Source organism: Tachypleus tridentatus, chromosome 6, assembly GCF_004210375.1.
Source record: "Tachypleus tridentatus isolate NWPU-2018 chromosome 6, ASM421037v1, whole genome shotgun sequence".
Classification (NCBI taxonomy): Eukaryota; Metazoa; Arthropoda; class Merostomata; order Xiphosura; family Limulidae; genus Tachypleus; species Tachypleus tridentatus.
In genome coordinates, this window is record NC_134830.1 from 167591034 (window position 1) to 167614454 (window position 23421).

Here is a 23421-nt window from a genome sequence, read left to right on the forward strand (position 1 = left end):
CAATATTGAAAATCTGCTTTCAGATTGTGCTATGCTTGTTTTTTTATATATATATATACATATATTATTAAGTAAATAACATACATACATATGTATATATATAAATATATATAACTTGATCTATTATTTAAAATTTAAAAACATCATCCGACTTCTAACGTTAAAAGCTTCTTTTATTAGACCAGAGGTAAGTTGAAGAGTTATAAGACTAAAAACCGGGTTTCGATACTCATGAAGATCACAATATGGGTAGAAACATATGTAGTTGTGTGCTAGTTTGCTTGTTTATCAATACTCCACAGAAAGGTTTAATTTCACTCATAACACTCATGTTGTAAATTGATAAAACTTGCATCCAGAATCATCACGAATCATCAACTTCAAAATTACTATTGCCACCATGGTTACTTAAGTTATTGAATGTCACAACACGCAACAGGAAACATTAGGGATCATCAAATCAAAAAATGTCTATTTTTTATCATAGTTGGAAACATCGTGAGGCATTTATTTGAAAATGTCTGTTGTTGCAAGATTGCCTACGTTGAACATGATTGCGCAATATTTCTTTTTCTGTAGCTCATTCCTAAATAAGTCCTATTCAAACTTGTTTCATAATGGGAAAAAACTTAAAGGTTAAAACTTGAAAATAATTGCTGATAATAAAAAACGTCTTTTCTTAACGGCTTTTATTATTCTCATTTGCCATAGGTACGTTCGATACATAAATTCCTTTCAATGACAATGTCATCTAAAGAAATGTCACCGAAAACATCGTCTCCTACTACGCCTTCAAACGCCACCTATGAAACAAAAAAGCTGTAATTAAAAAAATAATCTTGCCTTGACGTAGTTGATAATGTTACACTTTGAGGTTAAAATAATTTATTATTCAGTGGAGTTTTAAGCTATTTACATTAAGTAACATCGCCATAAATAGGACGAAAAAGAGCTAGGACTAATGAAGCTCTTATCTCTTACAAGAAAAAAAGAAATGAACAACCATTTAAAAATATTTTTTATAAAACACAAGAAATTAAATTCCTTTTAATGAATTATTCAGTTCTAACGTACATAAGTGTATTTTACATAAACCATAGGTTTTAGACGTTATAGCATTAAGCGATGTCTTTTCTAGCGGCTTGGGTTTGTACTTTAAAGTTATGGGTGTACTCTCTACTAAGTTATTATATTCACTTGTATTATATCAGAATATCGAAGAACATTTGTTTTTGCTATAACAAAAAAAGACTCGTCATGGTAAAAGATTAAAGAATAAAAAGTCATTGACGTTTTCAGCAAAGACAATTCTGACTCCTAAATCTGACTCGGAACATTAGGCGTAAAATTTGGTTAGTAATTTCACCGATCATGTAACTTAATCAGAAACACAAAGTAAGAAACGTGTGAAGGACAATGACCATACAGCGTTTGACTTAATAAAATAACCTTGACAATATCATTTGACTAAGAGTACTAACTATAATGTTTGACCGACAACATTGGCAGTAAATTTCAGTTGGAACATTATTGATTATAAAATACGGCCACAAGCTGTGGCCATAAGATGTGACTAGGAAAATAGATTATAAAATATGGCTAGAAGTTGTGGCCATAAGATGTTACTGGGAACATACATTATAAAATATAGCTAGAATCTGTTGCCACAAAACGTGACTGGGAACATGCATTATAAAATATGGCTAGAATCTGTTACCATAAGATGTGACTGGGAACATAGAGTATGAAATATGGCTAAACGCTGTGGCCATAAGATGTGACTGAGAACATAGATCATAAAATAAGGCTATAATCCGTGGCCATAAGATGTGACTGGGAACATAGATTTAAAAATATGATTGAATTATAAAGATATTGACTGTCATGTAAGTACTAAATTGGTACATATTGACTGTCATGTAAGTATTAGGTAAGCACATATTGACAGTTAAACAAGTATTAAGTTGGTATATATTTCAAGTTAGAGAGTTTATATAAGTACAACCTTCTGTTGTTGTAATCTTAAATTTTCAAATCTGTCTTCAAAAAAGTATGTGTTTGAGTTTCAACTTTAACTGTTTAATAAAGAAACTAAAAGAAATCAATAAATTAATTATTATTATATATACAGATAGTGAATTACTTACTCTGATTTCAGTGTTGTTCACAGGAATGTTTATCGCTGATTGAAGCCAAATGTCTCCATGGTTACCGGTTTCTTTAAATAACAAAGTTTCTTCCAATTGCCCGTTCCTTTTACTCCTATGTAAAAATGCCTGCAATGTCCCCACACTTTTTCCATGCATATGATACCAAAATGTTAAACAAAAGCCTGTTTGTGACGTATTTAACCATGGTGTCATTAATCTAGCTGTTTGGTATGCCCTTCTGGGATTAGATGTTTCGATATAAAGATAGTACCCTGTAAAAACAGAGGAGAAAATATTTCTTAATACGAAATCTTCCTTTACAAGTATATACTCGGATATAACGTTGCCTAAAGCGTGATTGAAACTCGAAATAAACACAACTGAAACGCACGTTCTTTACCGTCTCAAATTCATTGCTAAATGAAACGTAGCCAACTAAAGCCATCTGGCGTATGTTATTCACAATCTTAATGTTTTGAATTATTGCTTTGGAAGTTTATGTCATCAATGCATAATGCAGTAGAATAAAAGAATAAAAATAAAATTTATGAAATGTGAAGCGAACAAAATAAGAATAATAAATTATTACACTTATTTTTCTTTAAAAAAGTTGAAAATAATATAATAAAGATATGGAGTTATAACGAGTTATGATTTTACTAAAATTCATAAACTTTTACCAATCAGTTTTTTGAATTTCACTGAACATAAAATATATTTTTCAAACTCAAATAGATCAGTGAAGATTTTCACTAAAAACATTTTTTTTATATTTAGGTTAATCAAAACATTCAATCGTGCAAACAATATGAATTTGTCTGTGCAACCTTCTTATAGAATATGGAAAACTATTATCATTTATTTATTTTATTTATACATTCAACTGAATGTATAATTAAAACAATATTGGAGAATAAACTTTCAAAAACTTAAATGATCTTTTCTACTTCACTTTTTAAATTTAGACTTCAACGGTAAAATAATACAACTAAATATTTTTCAAGATAGGGCGAATTGCTTTATGCAGTTGCATATTAACCTTTCAGAGATAAAACGTAGGATTTAAAAAGTTACTAGCGCTGGGAAACTAAAAAAGGAACATAAGTTTTTAATCTGATCTTATTTAACCATATCAAAGCATGCATGCACTTGGAAATAACGTAGATGAATAGTCTGGAGGTAAGATAAGTAAATAACGTAGATGAATAGTCTGGAGGTAAGATAAGTAAATAACGTAGATGAATAGTCTGGAGGTAAGATAAGTACTGTTTACCAGAAAAAACAAACGTTGAGAAATAAAAAGAAAGATTTTTAGCAAGATTTCTTCAAGTCTAGCTTTATGATAGATTTTAGATTCATAATAATAACAATTTTGGTAACAGCCCAAAAAATAACTGATATTCATACCTGACCCTTGAACCGCTCCTGTTAAGTTATATGTCGTGTGATCCGACTTTGGACCAGTGTTACGCGTGGGAGTCTGACCTTTGTGTCTTGTCCAGTCAAAATCATCGTTATTCCCCTGATGGAGGTCACACAAATCTTCATCGAATGAACATGACACAGTTGCACCTACACAAAAATTAAACATTTAGTCGCAAAAAAGTCACTTATTTCTTAAGAAATATGGAAACTCTAAGTAATAAATACATAATGAGCAGTTGACAGCGATACATCAGTGAATTTCTAACAAATAGTAGATTTCATAGCAGCAAATAAACTTTCAATCAATAAGGAATCATGCGTTTAAAAGGCCATCTAGAACTATTTTAAATTAGAGCGAATGTTAAAGGTTGGTCACGTTTATTGGTGCAATTCTGATTTTTGTGCTAAGATTTGCTATTGTTATTATTGCTTTCTTATCCACCTGCAAATATGATACATGTACATAACAGTCTTCGAGAAGCGAAAAGTAAGAATTGTAAAAACTAGCATTCGGTTTGAATTTCGCGGGCTACCTGCGCTAACCGTCCCTAACTTAGTAGTGTAAGACTGGAGGGAAGGCAACTAGTCATCACCACCCACCACCAACTCTTGGGCCACTCTTTTACCAACGAATAGTGGGATTGACCGTAACATTATAACGCACTCAAGGCTGAAAGGGCGAGCATATTTGGTGTGACCCTCAGATTACGAGTCACACGCCTTAACCCATCTGGCCTTGCCGGGCCACTAGCGTTTGGAAATTATAAACAAACACAATAGTTTTTACTGTTAACCCTAACTTATCCAGTTTCAAAAAATATTTTAAAAAACGTATCAAATGCTCGTAAAGAATATGAAAAGCATCGTTAACAGAAATGGGGACCAAATATACTAGTAAGTCAGCGTGCGCACAAAACTTTAATTAGATATATGAAAAAAATGAACTTTATTTTTATAGATATGGAAGTGTAGACAAATATACAATAATGTTTCCAATTATCTACTGATAGAACTAATTATGTCTTTTGTAAAAGGTGGCAGAAATAAAGCACCAATTTGCCACCTGTCGCTGGTAGCAACTATGTTAGCGCCGTGGTTCTGGGAAATAATAAGGAAATAACTTCCGTTTCCTTTCTTGACAGCAATGAAACACATAACAAAGCCTATTTCACATCCTAATTTCACAGAATCGGTTACACTAATATTATCGGTTATGAACGTCTTAGCAATTTAACTCCTATAACATTTATATGTTACAAATACCTGTAATAGGAAAGCATTCAGGAAAAGGAGCGTTCCATCCCACACTTCCGTCAGGAAATTTCCGGCAGTATACTCGCGCAGGCCCAGTGCGTTTAAATCCTTCGTCACAAACAAATCTTAGGACTGCACCAAGGATAGGCTTAACTCCACCTATTATTTTTCCATGGTTAAATGATACAGCAGGTTGACAGATCCGCTGCGGTTTCACTGAAACTAAACCGAAAACCGTTTGTTTAAGGAACAATTATCATAATGAAGGTTTGTAAAGCATGATTTGTTTTAAGATAAAATATATTAGTCGATGTGTATCTCTGAAACAAAGTATTTAAGGTTTCGCAAAACAAGAATTAAGACTGAGGCATAAGTTCTATTGTTAAATAAAAGTTAAAAATATGTAAAGTATTCGAAAATAAATAAAGCTTATCATACTATTCACAATATCGTACACCAAACATGCTCGCCCTTTCACTTGTAGAGGCCTTATTATGTGATGGCTAATCCCACTTTTCGTTGGTAAAAGGAGAAACATTTAAAATATTTTACTATATTACGTTTATTTATTTGTTCTGAATCTGCGTTAGCTGGTCCTAATTTAGCAGTGAGCGAAGGCAGCTAACACAGATAACACTCATGTAGCTTTGCTCGAAATTCAGAACAAACATAATATGGTAAAATATTTTAAATGTTCCTCCTTTTGTACTTCTAGCTTTTTAATCTTTGGTTAGTTTCGAATTAGGGTCAACTGCATTAACATTCCCTAATTTCGCAATTACTAGAGGGAAGGCCGATAATCAACGCCACCCACCACCAATTCTTATACTAACAAATAGTGGGATTGGCCGAAACATAATAAGGTCCCTACGGCTAAAAGGACAAACATTTTAAAGAGGATTCAAGCCCACGAAATTTAGATTGCAATTTGAGCTCCCTAACAATCATGCCTCCTTTTAAAAGGAGATTTTTCAATGGCAATAACCCTACCTTGGTGTTACCATAGCTAGATAACTCCTCGCCTATCTTAAGCTGTGTTGATATAAATATGTTTAAAAAGCATTTTAATAAGCTAGTTTATTACCAGCACTCATGTATGATAAATTTGTGTTTTAAGGCTATACATTTTCCATACATAATATTCGGAAATTATGTTTGTTTGTGTTTTCGAATTTCACGCAAAGCCGCAAGAGAGCTAGCTATCTGCGCTAGCCGTCCCTAATTTAGCAGAGACAGACTAGAGGGAGGACAGCTAGTCTATCATCACATTCAGCCAATTCTTGAGCTATTCTTTTATCAACAATATTAAAAAAGATATTAACATCTCAGCGATTTCACATTTCGTACAAACATTTAATATATTTGATTTTACATATTGCCAATACTACTTTATTGGTCTGGCGTGGCCAAGTGGTTAGGGCACTGGACTCTTAATCTGAGGGTCGCAGGTTCGAATCTCCGTCCTACCAAACATGCTCGCCCTTTCAGCCATGAGGGCGTTATAATGTTACGATCAATCCCACTGTTCGTTGGTATAAGAGTAGCCCAAGAGTTGGCGGTGGGTGGTGATAACTAGCTGCCTTCATTCTAGTCTTACCTTGCTAAATTAGAGACGGTTAACGCAGATAGCCCTCGTGTAGCTTTGTACGAAATTAAAAAACAAACTAAAACTAATTTGTTTGGCACTTATGAAAACCCTATTAATTACATCGTTCATGAAAAGTGTAGTAAAATGCACATTAACAAATCTACAAAATTTCTGTGACCACGAAAAATAATTTTATTTATGAGATTCAACTTTTTGGACGAAAGGCAAGGGTAATTAATGATTAAACAGTAGCTAGTTTCTCAAACAAGAAGCTTTTCACAAACTTACGGGTATTGTAGCATTTGCCTAGACTACAAATCCTTCTTTGATGCTGTGTTTTTTGTGGACATTTCCTGTCAAAGTAATTAATTATGCGGCCTCGTTTGAATGTAGAATCTGGTGTTCTGACGTGAGTTACACAAGTTCGTTGACGATCTTGAACACCATATCCACACGTGGCTGTACAAGGTGACCACGTGCTCCATTCTGCCCATTTTTCTGTTTCTGGCTTCGTGAGATTCTTTGTGTTAAACTAGATACAAAATAATCAGTATTCAACGTATATACTTTAATCACTCAATACATTTTGCTGTGTTCACTTAGTAATTTGGCTTCTGGAATCAAAAATTAAATTCGGTTTTTCTTAAAGAAAAATGTTTTTTATAGTAGAAAATAACAAAAAATAAGTCCAATATTATAAGTAATCTTACAACGTGATCAGATAATAAAACCAAGTAAAAGATTTCTTATTTGTTTATTTTTACTTTCGCGCAAAGCTAATCGAGGGCTATCTGCGCTAGCTGTCCCTAATTCAGCAGTGTAAGACTAGAGGGAAGGCAACTAGTCATCACCACCCACAGCCAACTCTTCGATTACCCTTTTACCAATGAGTAGTGGAATTGACCGTCAAATTATAAAGTTGCCACGGCTGAAAGGACGAGCATGTTTGGTGCGACCGGTATTCGAACCCGCGACCCTCAAATTACGAGTCGCACGCCTTGACCCACCTGGCCATGCAGGGCCAAAAGTTTTTCTAGATCAATGTATATAGGCTGATGTCTCAATATTACTTTGTTATACGCATGACATATAACAATGCAAAGTAAAAGGTATTAAACGATGATAGATACTAATAAAAACTAATGGAACCAATAATACTTCAGGTAACACATTATTACCTTTTCTCATTGAACCAATAATACTTCAGGTAACACATTATTACCTTTCCTCATTGAACCAATAATACTTCAGGTAACACATTATTACCTTTTCTCATTGAACCAATAATACTTCAGGTAACACATTATTACCTTTCCTCATTGAAGGAAATAATTTGAAACGATTATGTTGTCCAAACTACCTGACCCCGCTGACTGACCAAACATGAGCTTATGACACGGAGGGACAGTGTGCATTATAAATCTTTTTCTTTCTTTTTTTTTCATTTGATTCTCATAAATTGAGTGGTAAAGTATTAAATTAATAAAACAAAGGGCATTTTACTTTAATTTCATATTTGATAAATAGATATTAACGTTTTATTAAATCCCATTACTGTGAATATAGTTAATGTATTCCGTTACTACTATAGCAGATTTAATGAAATATGAATTTACACGTAAAACAGTAACTTTAGAATCTAACTAAAAAGGATGTAAAAAAACCATGTCTTCTATTATTTCTAATTTCAGACAAGTTTCGAATCTCCGTCACACCAAACATGCTCGCCCTCTCAACCGTGGGAGCGTTGTAACGTGACGGTCAATCCCACTATTCGTTGGTAAAAGAGTAGCCCAAGTATTGGCGATGGTGGTGATGACTAGCTGCCTTCCCTCTAGTCTTACACTGCTGAATTAGGAATGTCTAGCGCAGATAGCTTTCGAGCAGCTTTGCACGAAATTAAAAACAAACAAACAAACAAAAACAACTAATTTCAGACAAGACCAAAAACAAATACGTTCGGCAGCGGGGCTGGTATACGTGTAATTAGGTTATTAAATTGTATCTTGGTACGTAAGATAGATGGCGCGTTCTCACGTTTGTGAGGTTTATAATCAGACAGATATTTTTCACTTGGACAGACTTTAGTATTTCCATACTGCAATTTTTAAATCTGGTTTATTTTTTTATAAAACCTGTATGTGTGATGTTTATTTATTTTTGATGTAGTTATTTGGCATTATTAGGAAATCAGTTCATGCGATGTACGTAAACCGATCAGTGGAAGTACTTCTCAGGAAAGGAAAAAGAATGAAAACCGACAACTAATTTTTCGCAGCTTCAAAGAAATAAAGTGAACAAAAACTTAGAATACTATAAGTATCTGGTAATCCAGTTTATGCATCACGTGGTATCATGTTTCGACTAATACTTCTCGCATGCCAAACCTGTGTTGTGCCAAGTAGTGGTTCCGCTCTTTAGTAAGAGAAATTTCAAGAACTTAAACTACCACAAATTCTTGCTTTAAAATTAACTGTTAGAAGTATACATGTTTTGATTAATGCAGTATAGATCAGATCAAACAAACGTGTTACAACAGAAAGTTGACCAAAAATGATTTTGTTCTGCTCAAATAAACCTTCTGCATTAGTAGACTGATTTAAAATTATTTTTTTTCTCTATATTGGTCTAATTTTGTTTCTGCTCAATCAAGATTTCCACAACAGTAGAAATCTAAAATGATTTCGTTTTATTCAAACGAGCCTTAAACAATAGTAGGAAAGCCGAAGTTATTTTTTTCTGCTCACACGGGCTTTCTACGATACTAGTTTGGTTTTATATTGCTAAACAATCCAGTTTGTTTCAGAAAACTGAATTTGATTTGACAGAGTTTGCTATCGTTCTGTATAAACCCTTCAACTTAGAAAATAGACACTGGGATTGTTCTGCTGAAAAAAATCATGTTTCACAAGCTTTATGAGTGCTTGGTTTGGGGTTGAATGACCTATTCAAAAGGTTTATTAGAGATTTAAAAAAATCTTGATTTGATAAAGTTTTAAAGAGTTTTGATCAAAGAAAGACTGCCATCTCTGCAAGTCGCGGATTATTCTATTAAGTTATGCTTTACAGCTGTTTAGTCAACAATCGAAAGAAAACTCCCATAATGCCTTTCACAATTTAAAAAAAAAAAAATCAAATGGACAATCTAATTGTATATTACCTCTGTTTTTGCTCCAAATAATGGCAAAGAAATCCACAAACACAGAAGAGACCAAGAAGTTAAGTTTAAAAATGCGTTTCTTCTAGAACAGCTGTCTTCATATAACTTTCTAAATATCATTTTGTAACTTTTTAAGTCTTCTTAGAGATTGTGTATAGGCAGTGACAGATCTCAGTATCACAAGCAACACTGTTGACTCTACATATTTATATGAGTACAAATTCAACATACACCCACATTCTCTGTTTGGTATATAATGGTAAGCCTCTGGAATTATATTTATCTTTTACATATTTTAAGAATGTCTTGCGAAAGACTACCATAACTCTGACTCCCACGTTTGAGAGAAAGAGGAGGCGGTGGTGTTACATGGTTTGGCACTGTTATAGTTCTTTGAATCTACAAAGTATCACGTTGTACGGAGAAATTCAAGGAAGTTTCCAAGTTCTACACATACAAGGTTAGAGTAGGTTAACATTCTATCCTGTTCTCTGCTTGCAGAACTTTAACTCAGAAACCAATTGGGATGAGTGAAAAATGATGCTTAAGTAATGTAACCACGCAGTTGACAGTGCAGTGTATGTATCTAACATATGTACCCAGTCGATTAAGACTTTGAACAGTTGGTCTGTAATATGACGTGATGCAGCGTCAGCTTTCTGGCCGATGTAATCCACTTTAGGATCGTTCTGCTAATGGGTTCATCGAGTACAGTTAAAGGTGAGCCTGGTTTAGCTCCGAAATGGGTTGAGTCAAATTATCTAGGATGCTGACGTACCGGAAGTATCTAGGACGCAAGTAAAAAACCACAGTAAATGGAACAGACTGACTTGATGTAGGAGAAATCAGTTTTGACACATTTGTGTGTCCTCTTTACTCTCGAGTTTTCTCGTTCGTTTCATTTCCTGCGTTTCTTCTCTATGTTATTTCATTGTGCTGTACTCACTGTGGGTATCCAAACCCGGTTTTTAGTGTTATAAGCTTTCACACTTCCGCTAAACCACTGAGGGCATGATTGTTTAAAGTAAAATTCCTCATTTGAAAATAACCTTTTATTATAATTAAATTATATTAATGGTCTATGGTTTTTAGTTAATTTAGATAAGAGTCATATAGGAGTCTTTTTAATGTATATTTGTCATTTATTTTGAATCGTTTATCATAATTAAATTATATTAATGGCCTATGGTTTTTAGTTAAGTCAGATAAGAGTCATATAGGAGTCTTTTTAATGTATATTTGTCATTTATTTTGAACCGTTTATCATCAGGGAACGTGAATAATTTTCTTATTGTCCCTTTGTTTAACTACACCTTACTTATAAAATACTTAATAGTGTACAAAATACATAATATAGAGTTTTCCACATTCTTGAAAATATTTTTCACATTGTTTTTGTAACAGAAACGCTGTTCTACATCTTACAAAATAATGATTCAGGAAGAGTGTTCGGATTGTTCCGAAAAAAAATGTTATGTTTTTATATATTAAAATAGATGGCGTTCGTTAAATAATATTTTAAATAATTCCATTTTCAGTAGTATTTTTATCAAGTACGTCAAATTTTTACCAAGTACGTCAATAAAGATGTATTCAAATACTCAAGTACCATTCTAATGAAGGTCATTTTCTTGTTGTGAGGAGGGGACAATTATTTAAGAATGTATTCTATCTTAAAGAAATGGTTGTTGCACGTATCGTAGTTGTTCTTCTGTACATATCTAGAATACCCAAATTGTGAATTTTTTCATTAATTTGTTTTTTGTTTGTGGAACCATCTAATAGAAGGCGCAACAGTTTCAGCCATATACACATATACACGCTATGCCTATTATAAGATTGTTTTCTGCGAACGATTAAAATTAGTTCCAGATTCTCAATATAACTTCTAAAGACGTAATCAGTTTGTAATTGAACTATCACTTCTGTCCTCCGCTAGTACAGCGGTAAGTCTACGGATTTACAACGCTAAAATCAGGAGTTCGATTCCCTCGGTGAGCTCACCAGATAGCCCGATGTGGTTTTGCTATAGAAAAACACGCACACACTATCACTTCTTTATTCACTCTATGCCGACAGTCCTCCGCTGGTCCAGCGGTAAGTCTACGGACTTACATCGCTAAAGTCAGGGGAACTCGATTCCTCTTGTTGGACTCAGAAGATATCCCGATGTGGTTTTGCTATAAGAAAATACACAAACACTATGACAACAATACACTGTTATTTATTTCCAAGCATGTACATGAAATATTGCGTTTATTTCAAAGTTTCATTAAACGGACAGCTTTTCGGCTGACATTCTTCTCCACTGTTTCCCTATATTTCAACACTGATATTCTGAATAACGTTTGTGAGGCTGCTTTATAAATAAGGACGTGATGTATTCACAACTGTCAAACTGTTAGCAGCGGAAAAGGTTTTCAGTAAACTGTAAAGTACAACTTTATAATTTTGTTGGTAACTTTGTATTCATACTTGATAAGGACAAATCTTGCCGAAACGTCGAACAATTACAATAAAGTGTTTTTTTATTATCCAGTCATGGCATCTCAAATCGTTTATTTGTAATTTGTGTTCGTGGCAAAGCTAATGATGGCATGTGTCGCTGTCTCTAATTTTAAAACTATTGGCCAGAGGGGAGCCAGCGAGTCGGCGTCACTCTGTTCCCAACGATTCATGCTAAAGGATTGGTTTGATTTGTTTTGAATTTCGCAAAAAGCTAAAGTAGGTCTATCTACGCTAGCCCATCCCTAATTTAGCAGTGTAAGACTAGAAGGAAGTCAGTTAATCATCACCACCCTCCGCCAACTCTTGGGCTACTCTTTTACCAACGAATATTGGGATTGACTGACACATTATAACGCCCCCACGGCTAAAAGGGGCGAGCATGTTTGGTGCTTCCGAGATTCGAACCCGCGACACTCGAATTACGAGTCGAACGCCTTAACCCACCTGGCTATGTCGGGTCATGTTAAATGGAATCTGGGTATCTTATCCACATGCGCGCACTCATCTTTTTAATGAGGCAAGCTAACAAAACAGCCATATATAAATATTATAAATGAACGGCTGCAGTAGCACCATAGTTTGCATACATGCTGAGGGTGTGCACCTTGGTATTATTTATGTTAGCCATGTGCACATGCGCATCCTTTTAATGAGGCAAGTTAGCGAAAAACCACATACACAAGAATGTGTGACCACCGTAGCTCCTATAACAAAGAACATAGAAACCTGAGCAGTTGAGTATTATTATTTATCCTCCTGAATGTTTAATGAAGCAAACTAGAGAAAAACCACATAGATACGAAGTGATATCTTGCATTACAAATATAAATCACACTCATACAGAGAGAAACCGAAATGGGTGCACGTATTTTTATGAGGCAACCTAGCGGAAAACCACATAGGAAAGAAGTGTGGGCAATGTACCCAAGGCATTGATATATAATTAAAATTTTCTGATGTAATATCAAGTCAAGAAGGATCAATATCAGCAGAACCTTTTCGATGTACCAATGGTACCTGTTTAGTTACCAAGCCAGTGAAAAGTTATTTTCCTCAACAATAACAGAAACGACTTTTTTGTGTAACGCTTAGTTGTTTTTCTCTTTTGCTTTGAAAATAATTATTATAATGTGTCTTTTAACAATATCTATACTAAGTGTTTGGTACACAAGTGAAACTTAGCTGTGTAATACTGAATATAATTTATCTTAATAACATCAGTACGAATTATCGACTTATTACAATATCATTTTAGTTTTGGTCACCAAATTAATATACGTTGGTGTCTTTTAACATCACGATGTAGTGAAGCTATACTGTCTTAAAAAATGTATCAAACATCAGTTAATGATGTATTTACTTATATTACTAATATAAATCACAGACAGATACACACTAATGTGCGCGCTTATGGCCTGCACTTTTTTATGAGGCAAGCTAGCAAAAAACCCATAGAAAAGAAGCTTTTTAATATCTAATTGTTTCTTATTAAAATAAAAAGTAATTGCATTTTCATAACAATGCGTTCTAAGAGCTCCCCAATAGCACAGCAATATATTTCCAGGCTTACAACGCTATAAACCGGGTTTTGATACGTGTCGTGGGCAGAGCAAAGATAGCTCATTGTGTTATTTTTTTGCTTAAATTCAACCAACCAAAAGCGTTCCAATAGTGAGTTTTATGTCGTGTCGCTTAGCAACGCATGTATATAGGTTATACTTTTATACTAAAATGAGTTTAAAATATCAACCTAGATAGCCCGAGCAAAGCCGGGTACTTTTGCGTGTTCGCATGCGCATCTTTTGATGCGAAAACCTATATAGAGCAGAAATGAAAACGCTATAGCTCTAACAATTAGTAAGACAATGAAGAATATAGATCTGAATGTCAAGTGGTGAGTAATACAATAAAGAATAGAGATCTGGGTGTCAAGTGGTGGGTAACACAATGAAATATAGAATTGGGTGTCAAATAATTAGCAAGACGATGAAGAATAGAAGTCTGAAATTTTGCTCCCATGCTAAGTGGACCCTGTGGATGTCCATCTGAATATTACTTATCTACGTGTGTATTCGCATGTGCGTCTTTTTAATGACATAGGAAATAGATCCTTAATACATAACAATTTCTAGTATATGTACATATATAAAGCCATTGCGTTTTGGTAACAATATGTTCCAACAATATTATTATGTTCAGCAACATAAACATATCGGTTACTCTTTTTTTTTCTAAAATGCGTTCAGAATTCACCATAATAACCCGAGCGACGCTGAGTACTTTCGTTTGTAATTAATAAAACGAAAAGTGAAACGAATAGAAAAGTTTTAGATTATCCAAAATAAAAATCAAAGATAATATTAAATATTATTTTGTGAACGTTTAGAATTAAAATACATTTTTTATATTTCCCAAAAAGATTACAAAAATTCTTTTCCAAAATGCAACAGCCTATAGTCTAGAAATTCTTGTTAATATAGCATATCTTTTTCCGGATTGAGGACTACATAGGTCAGTATGATTTTATAACTGTCGATTGTTTTTTTTTAATTTCGCACAAAGCTACTCGAGGGCTATCCGTGCTAGCCGTCCCTAATTTAGCAGTGTAAGACTAGAGGGAAGGCAGCTAGTCATCACCACCCACCGCCAACTCTTGGGCTACTCTTTTATCAACGAATAGTGGGATTGACCGTAACATTATAACGCCCCCACGGCTGGGAGGGCGAACATGTTTGGCGCGACGGGGATGCGAACTCGCGACCCTCAGATTACGAGTCGCACGCCTTAATACGCTTGGCCATGCCGGGGCCCATAACTGTTGAATGGAAGGTGAAATAGTAATTTAACATTTCACGTACATCCAGTCGTAAACTGTCACTTTGCACAAAATATTCACGTTGAGCAAGGTTTCAATTTTTCACAAAAGCAACAACGTGTTCGCTTTTTTTTTTATTAAATATATTTTCAAGTATGTGTGTCAGTGTTGCCAATAGTTGGAGGACCTCATACCAACTTGTTTACTTGTTTCAGAACATTTTCGACAAGTTACCCATTCCTAATTGTCAACGATTGACTAAAGGGAATGGAACTAGTTAACAACATGTACTTACAATGTTTGGGTTACTCTTCTCTATCGAATAATGATCACTCTTATAATGCACCCAAGACCTTAAAGTGTTATGAAGACTTGTGCGACATCAGCCAAAGAATCTGGATTCATTGAATTTATATTCTTAACATTTTAGCCAATCAGCCAGAGCTCTCTCAACATTGTATGCTAATAACAAAAGAAATACGATACCAGTAACTAGTTGTTTAAACTCTCAATTTATCTCTGGATTGCATAGTCACGAAGTTTCTGTTGTAAACTAAATATACTCTATTGGGATAGCCATGAAAAATCCGGTTACAATGCACCGACTTTAAGAACACCTAGTGAGTGAATGTAACATGGTAGATGACTAACAACTGTTGAAATACTTTATGAATAATTTTCCTAGGAAACCACTTACTAGGTTAAGTGAGGAATGAATATATCTCCAAACAACGTACGAGAGACACTTTATTCTTTGAGCGTAAACCATAGAAAGAAATTCTGATGACGTCAACAATAAATTATTAGTGCAAAAACTCTCCTTGGTTTAATTTTTAAAACTCGATACCTAAGCTTAATGTAGTGTTAAAATTAGGATTTAGAGATTAGTAATTATTTTAAAATAGGGTTAATCTCGACAGCAATAGTAATAATGATAATATTAATATTTTTGACGAATTAGTTTGTATACCGACTGTATTTTTAAATATAGTGGAAGTGCTCGTCACTTTTCTGAATATTGACCATCAAATCACCTCTTTTTTGTTAAATGTAAGAAATTATTTAGCTTTCCTTTTTACAGTCTTTGTTACACTATAGTTCAAGTCGATGTTAGATGTTTTGTTGAATAAGATCACTCAAGAAATGTAATTGACAAATATATGAAATATTATCTTTAACAAATTATGTTTTACCTCTCCATTAAAATACAAGAACCCAAAACTGTAATTAACTTGTAGTTTGTTAAACAGAATATTTTTTTAAGATTCAAGGAAAACTTTTGAAGACATGCTCAAACCACCCAAGTACTGTCATCTGGTAGAAAAAAAACAACACTTCCCACAGCTGGTCACCACTTGTTTAAATTATGATAAAGAATTAAGATGGAATAGCTATCGCGTTTTTTTATTCATACGCCCATTGTCTTCTACGTATTTTTCTTGAACTAACCCTTATTTGTGCACACAGTGAAGTGATTTAATTAGAAAGACGTACGTTATTTACGATCGAAAGTAGTACAAAGTAAGAAGAATGGTTTAATTAGTGCAATAAGACTGGAAATGCCATACATTTATCACGTGGTTGTTAAACACACTAATGAACTGAGAATACCTCATTACTTACAAAAGAGCAGGGTTAAATAATTCACAATTTTGCTCAGTCTATAAAGGCCTAAGTAGTTAGTTTCCAAACAACGACCGGAGTATATTATAGTATCAAAACATCTCCCCAAATGTATGGGCCATGTTATTTCGGTTATTGTTCGTAGCATACAAAAAACTCTGAGCAAAGTATCCTTAAGCTAATAGTTCGACTTTATTTTTTGCAAACACTAACACGACAGTACAATCAATTCAAATACATCAATGTTAATTTTGCTTAATAGCTGTTTTAGGAAGACAATTATCTATGTATATTATTCACTGCTGGAACAAAAATGTCGTAATATATTAGAAGGGGATGGATAGATGGCAAATACGTTTTAAACGAAAGGTACTACATCTTTATAAGACATCATGCTTAAGGGAGTATACTAAAATTACCCCTATTTCAACATATACTTCTTAAGCATGTTAACAAATAACGTAAATATATTTACATTGAATTTATCAATACATTTTCTACACAGCATTGTATCGGGGTTATGCCTTCACAAAATAAACGTAATATTATTACATTAAATATAATCTTAACTTTGGTCAGAGGTATTTCTGAGCACAAACATTTTGGAACCATAATTTCTTTCCTTGTTTTCTCCGAAAATAAACTATTTATTAATACAATCTTTCACAAACTATATACAAAGAAGAAAGTTAAAACATTTTGGAAAAAAAATGATTAACTGGTTCGCTTGATAAGCACGTAATTATTACGTTCTCCTTTGTAGCTTAGAAACGAATATGTTCACAACCAACTACCATTTGTAGTTTTTAAACGAATATGTCATCAGTAAAACATCAATGGTAATTTTATAGTTTTGACACGGATATGTCTTCAGTAAAACATCAATGGTAATTTTATAGTTTTGACACGGATATGTCCTCAATAAAACATCAATGGTAATTTTATAGTTTTGACACGGATATGTCTTCAATAAAACATCAATGGTAATTTTATAGTTTTGACACGGATATGACATGGATATGTCCTCAGTAAAACATCAATGGTAATTTTATAGTTTTGACACGGATATGTCTTCAATAAAACATCAATGGTAATTTTATAGTTTTGACACGGATATGTCTTCAATAAAACATCAATGGTAATTTTATAGTTTTGACACGGATATGTCTTCAGTAAAACATCAATGGTAATTTTATAGTTTTGACACGGATATGTCCTCAATAAATAGCCAATGACCAGTTTGCAGCATACACACGAATACGACCAAAGCAAACAGTTAAAATAATATCCAAATTTTTCTCCTCTGAGCTTCTCAGAAGCCTACTTCAGTTAAGGTTATAAGAAATGTCATCTTCTCTTTTACAATTTTTTGGTATAACGATATTGTTGAGTTGAACTCTTAAAAACATATTGTTTGAGATTTTTACGAAGAAAGCAATTTCTAAATCATATCCTTTTCCAGGAATACACATGAGCATATTTCTACACTAAAAATTATTTGTCATTGAAAAAGCATTCTACACTCACATATGAATGAGTGTGGAAAGTAAACTATACCCAGTAGAGGAGGAACTGTTATGACACGGAACGTATTACATGAGACTTGACTAATAGTGACGCAACAAAGAATCTTCACTGAGGATCCATGGTGTGATTTCTGGTGGGCAGTAACGTATAAAAATATTCCATCTAAAACAACTCCGCAATTTGATTTAATGTTTGTTCGTTTGTTTTTTCCTAGAGCTGTTTAATGAGATCCCTCAGTCACGATATCAGTACCTGTGGAATTTTGGGTAAATAATACCTGGGAATTCCTTTTATAGATAAAAGCTGTGCAACATATAACACTGGCACAAATAAAGAATTTGGGCAAAGGTTCACACTTCTATTTTTATAAAGTAACAACTTAACCAGATATTTGTTTGTTTGTTTGTTTGTTTTGAATTTCGCACAAAGCTACTCGAGGGCTATCTGTGCTAGCCGTCCCTAATTTAGCAGTGTAAGACTAGAGGAAAGGCAGCTAGTCATCACCACCCACTGTCAACTCTTGGGCTACTCTTTTTACCAACGAATAGTGGGATTGACCGTCACATTATAATGCCCCCACGGCTGAAAGGGTGAGCATGTTTGGTGCGAACTTAACAACACAAGACTGCTGAATGTTTAGACATCTATTTTGGACAATATTTTATCTATGAACAACAATATAAAGCTGCAGTTATTTCTTATCTCTTACTTTTAAACATTTTTGCATATTCAATAAGATTTTATCATAGCTATATAGATTATTTTTTACGTAAAGCCCGTAATATATGTCATACTCAGATATTTCATATTTAAAAATATAATACAGTTTTAAATATATTTTGACTCATAATAACATTTATATCGATTACATGTTACAAAAGGATATAAGTAGAACACTGCCTCATTTTTAATCTTTCTTATATGCAAATTTTTTAAAACTTCATCGATTTCTGTTGAATATCATCTTCAAAAAGTAAATTTCGAACTTATTTGTAATCTATACTATTTCTTAACTTCACTGAGTATCTTCAGTGAAGATACTGGGTAATGAAGTTGTCTTTCTATAACGTAAACATTTTTATTACTCACAACGCAGTAGTTGCTGTCAACTCCTTTTTAGCGCATGTCACCTGAATGTGTATTTCACGGGCTACACTCCATGAGAAAAATTTCATATTATTTTAATATTAAAAAACAACAACATGAAAACATGTAGCAATGACAGAAGAGAAGGCACTATATGATAAGCTAGTGTAATATCAACCAGTGATATTACTGTAGCAATGACAGTAGAAGAAGGCACTATATGATAAGCTAGTGTAATATCAACCAGTGATATTACTGTAGCAATGACAGAAGAGAAGGCACTATATGATAAGCTAGTGTAATATCAACCAGTGATATTACTGTAGCAATGACAGTAGAAGAAGGCACTATATGATAAGCTACTGTAATATTGATATTTGTGGTCTTATTTCAGTGACGACAGTGCAATAAGGTACTATATGATTTTTACTACGACAACAATAACATCAACCCGTTTGATTTTAGTGTATGGACAACAGTAGAAAAAGACATTATATGATAAAGTACTGTATTTGTGATATTATTGTAGTGGTGGTAACGGAAGAAGCTGCTATATGATATGTTATTGTAAGTACATAGTACTTTGAGCTTCTGAAAGCTGTTACATTAACAGAGAAATTCGTATGAATCTTTTCAGCTTTTATTTTTCAATAATGTAATTCTATAATTTGTTATAGTGGGAACTAACGTATTACACTTTGTTTTGAAATGTTCTAATAAAGTCTAAGAGGGGTTTGAACCCCATGATCCTGTTTGTGTAGCAGATTTTACAGATCCGTATACTGTGTCCTAGCGAGATGTGCGTGCTCAGATGTTTACAATAAAATAAATGTTGCGAAATGTACGCCTTCCTCTACGTTTCTGTTTTCTATTGTTGTTACATTTATAGAAAAAGAAAGGCGAATTTTTTTTTTTGTTAACTTGACAACAACTTAATTACTATCTGTCTCTCGATCTTGTCCAGTCATTGTTTGAAGCATTCGGAATGACCGAGAAGGGATCTTTCCTCCAGTGTACTTTTTTGGTTCCGGTTCACTAGGAAGTTGCGACGCGGGTACTTCGGGTCGAGGGAAGTGTTTTGGAGGCAACGGCTGTTGAGGGTCAAACACATGGGCCTGACTTTTCGGAGTCTTTCTATTAAGTTGTAACTCAGACGAAAGCTGAGATCCTATAAAATACGGATAAAAGAGCTGTTTATATCCTATTGTATATATATATAAACTATCTTAGAATTATTATATTCTCACTTCTTAAATAATAAAAGTATAATGAAATAATATAAACAAAATATTTTTATATGTTTTCGGTTATTATATTGTAATTTTGATAATAATTATAGAAAACTGTTGGTACTGAAGCAGGAATAATTCTTAATTCGACTCTGACAAACTGTATAATATATGTGAGGGGCCTGGCATGGCCTAGCGCGTTAAGGCGTGCGCTTCGTAATCTGATGGTCGCGGGTTCGCGCCCGAATCGTGCCAAACATGCTCGCCCTCCCAGCCGTGGGGGCATTATAATGTTACGGTCAATCTCACCTTTCGTTGGTAAAAGAGTAGCCCAAGAGTTGGCGGTGGGTGGTGATGACTAGCTGTCTTCCCTTGCTAAATTAGAGACGACTAGCGCAGATAGCTCTCATGTAGCTTTGTGCGAAATTCCAAAACAAACAAACAATATATGTGAAGTTACATATGTCACAGTTAGGCTGATTATATATGAATTTACATATGTCACAATAAGGCTGGTTATATTAATTCTGGACTTCATTCACTATATAGCTTTAAATCAATTTCTGCACTGACCAAAAAGGTTCGTCTGTAGAAACATAAACCAAAGTTATAATTAAATATTACGATAAACTTTTCGTATTGCGAACCCACATTGTAACAGTAAACAATGATTTATCTTCTCTTTTAGAACCATATTTAACAGTAAACAATGATTTATCTTTTCACTGGGAGCCAACTATTTATCTTAACTCTTATACAAAAAGCCTTACCTTTAATGCCATAAATCATCAGCTTTTACAAGGCCTAATGCAGCCAAAGATATATTTATAGAAGATAAATATGTTTACGTTACAATTATACGAACGGTATGTTAATATACAATAATTGTTTAAAACCGTAACTGAATGAAATATATTATTGGGAATAAACAAATTGAAAACTATAATTTTTTCCAGACCTCTCAGCATCTAGGGTTGACTAGGTTAGGGGTGTATGTGTCTTTCTTATAGCAAAACCACATCCAGCCATCTGCTGACCCCACCGAGGGGAATCGAAACCCTAATTTTAGGCTTGTAAATACATAAACTTTCCGCTGTACTACTGGGGGGGGCAACTAGATTAATAGTTTTTACTTCATCCATAAATTCATTGTTTGCAACAAAACAAAACAAAATAATTGAATTAACCCTTAAACAGCGGGAATGTTGTAGGTAGCATCATTAATTGATGATAGGCCCCATTTAAGGGTTAAATGTTTGTCGGCCAAAGGGGTTGTGGCAGATAAATAATTGATCTTAAACGTTGTTTTTACACACGCGTTACTTGAAATGCTTAATACGTTGAATAAGGGAATTCTGATGAGGCCATGTGCCATGAAATATCATCTTATCACTGACTCTGGAAGCAAACATGTTTGTTCTTATCATGAATAATTCCATCTTATCCTTTTAACATACGAAATTGCACTTTTTACCAGGTGAACCATGCCAATACAATCACGTAACCATTACAATTCATATCATATCTCATGAAAAAACCTGGGATTAGGTTTTTTTTTAAGTTTGCTTGTATGTTTACTTCATAACAGAGAAGTTCAAAATGAAAATAAACAAACTAAAACTGCTGTTTATAAAAATCAAAATCGATAACAACATTTAACGTGGCCCGGCATGGCCCGGTAGTTAAGGCACTCGACTCGTAATCTGAGGGTTGTGAGTTCGAATCTCCGTCACAGTAAACATGCTCGCCCTTTCAACAGTGCGAGCGTTATAATGTGACGGTCAATCCACTATTCGTTGATAAAAGAGTAGCCCAAGAGTTGGCGGTGGGTGGTGATGACTAGCTGTCTTCCCTCTAGTCTTACCTTGCTAAATTAGAGACGACTAGCGCAGATAGCTCTCATGTAGCTTTGCGCGAAATTCAAAACGTTTCATTTCAGAGTTAGGTTTTCATATTGTAGAGTACCAGACAACCACAAGTAAATACCGTAGAAGTAGCTTATATTTTTGTTAGTTTTTGGCTTTGTTATTATATCATATGTTTTCAGAAATTAAAATCGTATTAGATTCATTCAGTAAAGCCCCCAGTGGCACAGCGGTATGTCTGTAGATTATCCCACGCTAGAAAACGGGTTTCGATACCCATGGTGCGCAAGACACATATAGCCTATTCTGTAGCTTTATGCTGAACTTCAAACAACAATATTTATTAAACTTCGTAGCTGACATCAAAAATTTGGGCTATTTTTACCGCTACAAACAATAAGCTTGTCTATCTAGTTTGATATCGTTCGTCTTGAATTTACCCAGACAACAATAAGTGGTTCTACCTAATTTGTAAAACATTCTTATTTAAATTTCCTAACCAATAACAAGTGTCTACTTAGTTTGAAAACATTCTTCTAGATTTTTCCTAATCATCAATAATAACGTTTACATGATTAGAGAACATTCTCTTGAATATTTCAAACCAATAATGAGTGTGTCTACTTAGTTTCAGAACATTCTTCTATAAATATCTTAACCTACAATATGGGTTTCGTTTGTGAAATTCTTTATAATTACCAAACTTAGTAAAACGTCAAAGTAAATTACATCTTTACGTAGTTTGTATAACAATTTAAATTTCTTAGATTACAATAACAAAGTTAACCTGGTTTGAGAATATTTTTCTTCAATATTTATATCCTACAATAAGCATGTTTTCGCAAAAGCCGAGAATGTGTACGTAAAATATATCGCTTTATATAGGTTAAACAGAGTGTACTCAAAACGTAATAGGCGTGAACATACATAAAACAGAGTATCAAGGCCTACGACGTTTGATTATACATAAAACAAAGTGTGTTTAAAACGAAACACATTTTACATACTTAAAACACTGTATTCAAAACAAACAAACAAACCTGAATATGTATTACAAAGATCATGCTTAAAGTAACAAATTTTAACATGCTTAAAATAGTGTCCCCAAAACTAAACAAATTTGAATATACGTAAAACTTAATGTGCTTCAAATCTCCTAAGTTTTATCTATATACAAAGCAGAGTGTGGTT

General features: G+C 33.7%; 1 protein-coding gene across 1 annotated transcript; it reads right to left on the reverse strand.

The window, feature by feature from the left end:
* Positions 1 to 671: 671 nt before the first annotated feature.
* LOC143254397 (uncharacterized) lies at positions 672 to 9910 on the reverse strand. The gene is made up of 6 exons (XM_076509500.1): positions 9578 to 9910; positions 6706 to 6949; positions 4839 to 5051; positions 3558 to 3722; positions 2148 to 2422; positions 672 to 803 (listed from the first exon to the last, which is right to left on the reverse strand). The coding sequence occupies exons 1-6, from the start codon at positions 9695 to 9697 to the stop codon at positions 699 to 701; spliced, it is 1122 nt and encodes a 373-aa protein (XP_076365615.1). The 5' UTR covers positions 9698 to 9910; the 3' UTR covers positions 672 to 698.
* Between the last annotated feature and the right edge of the window lie 13511 nt (positions 9911 to 23421).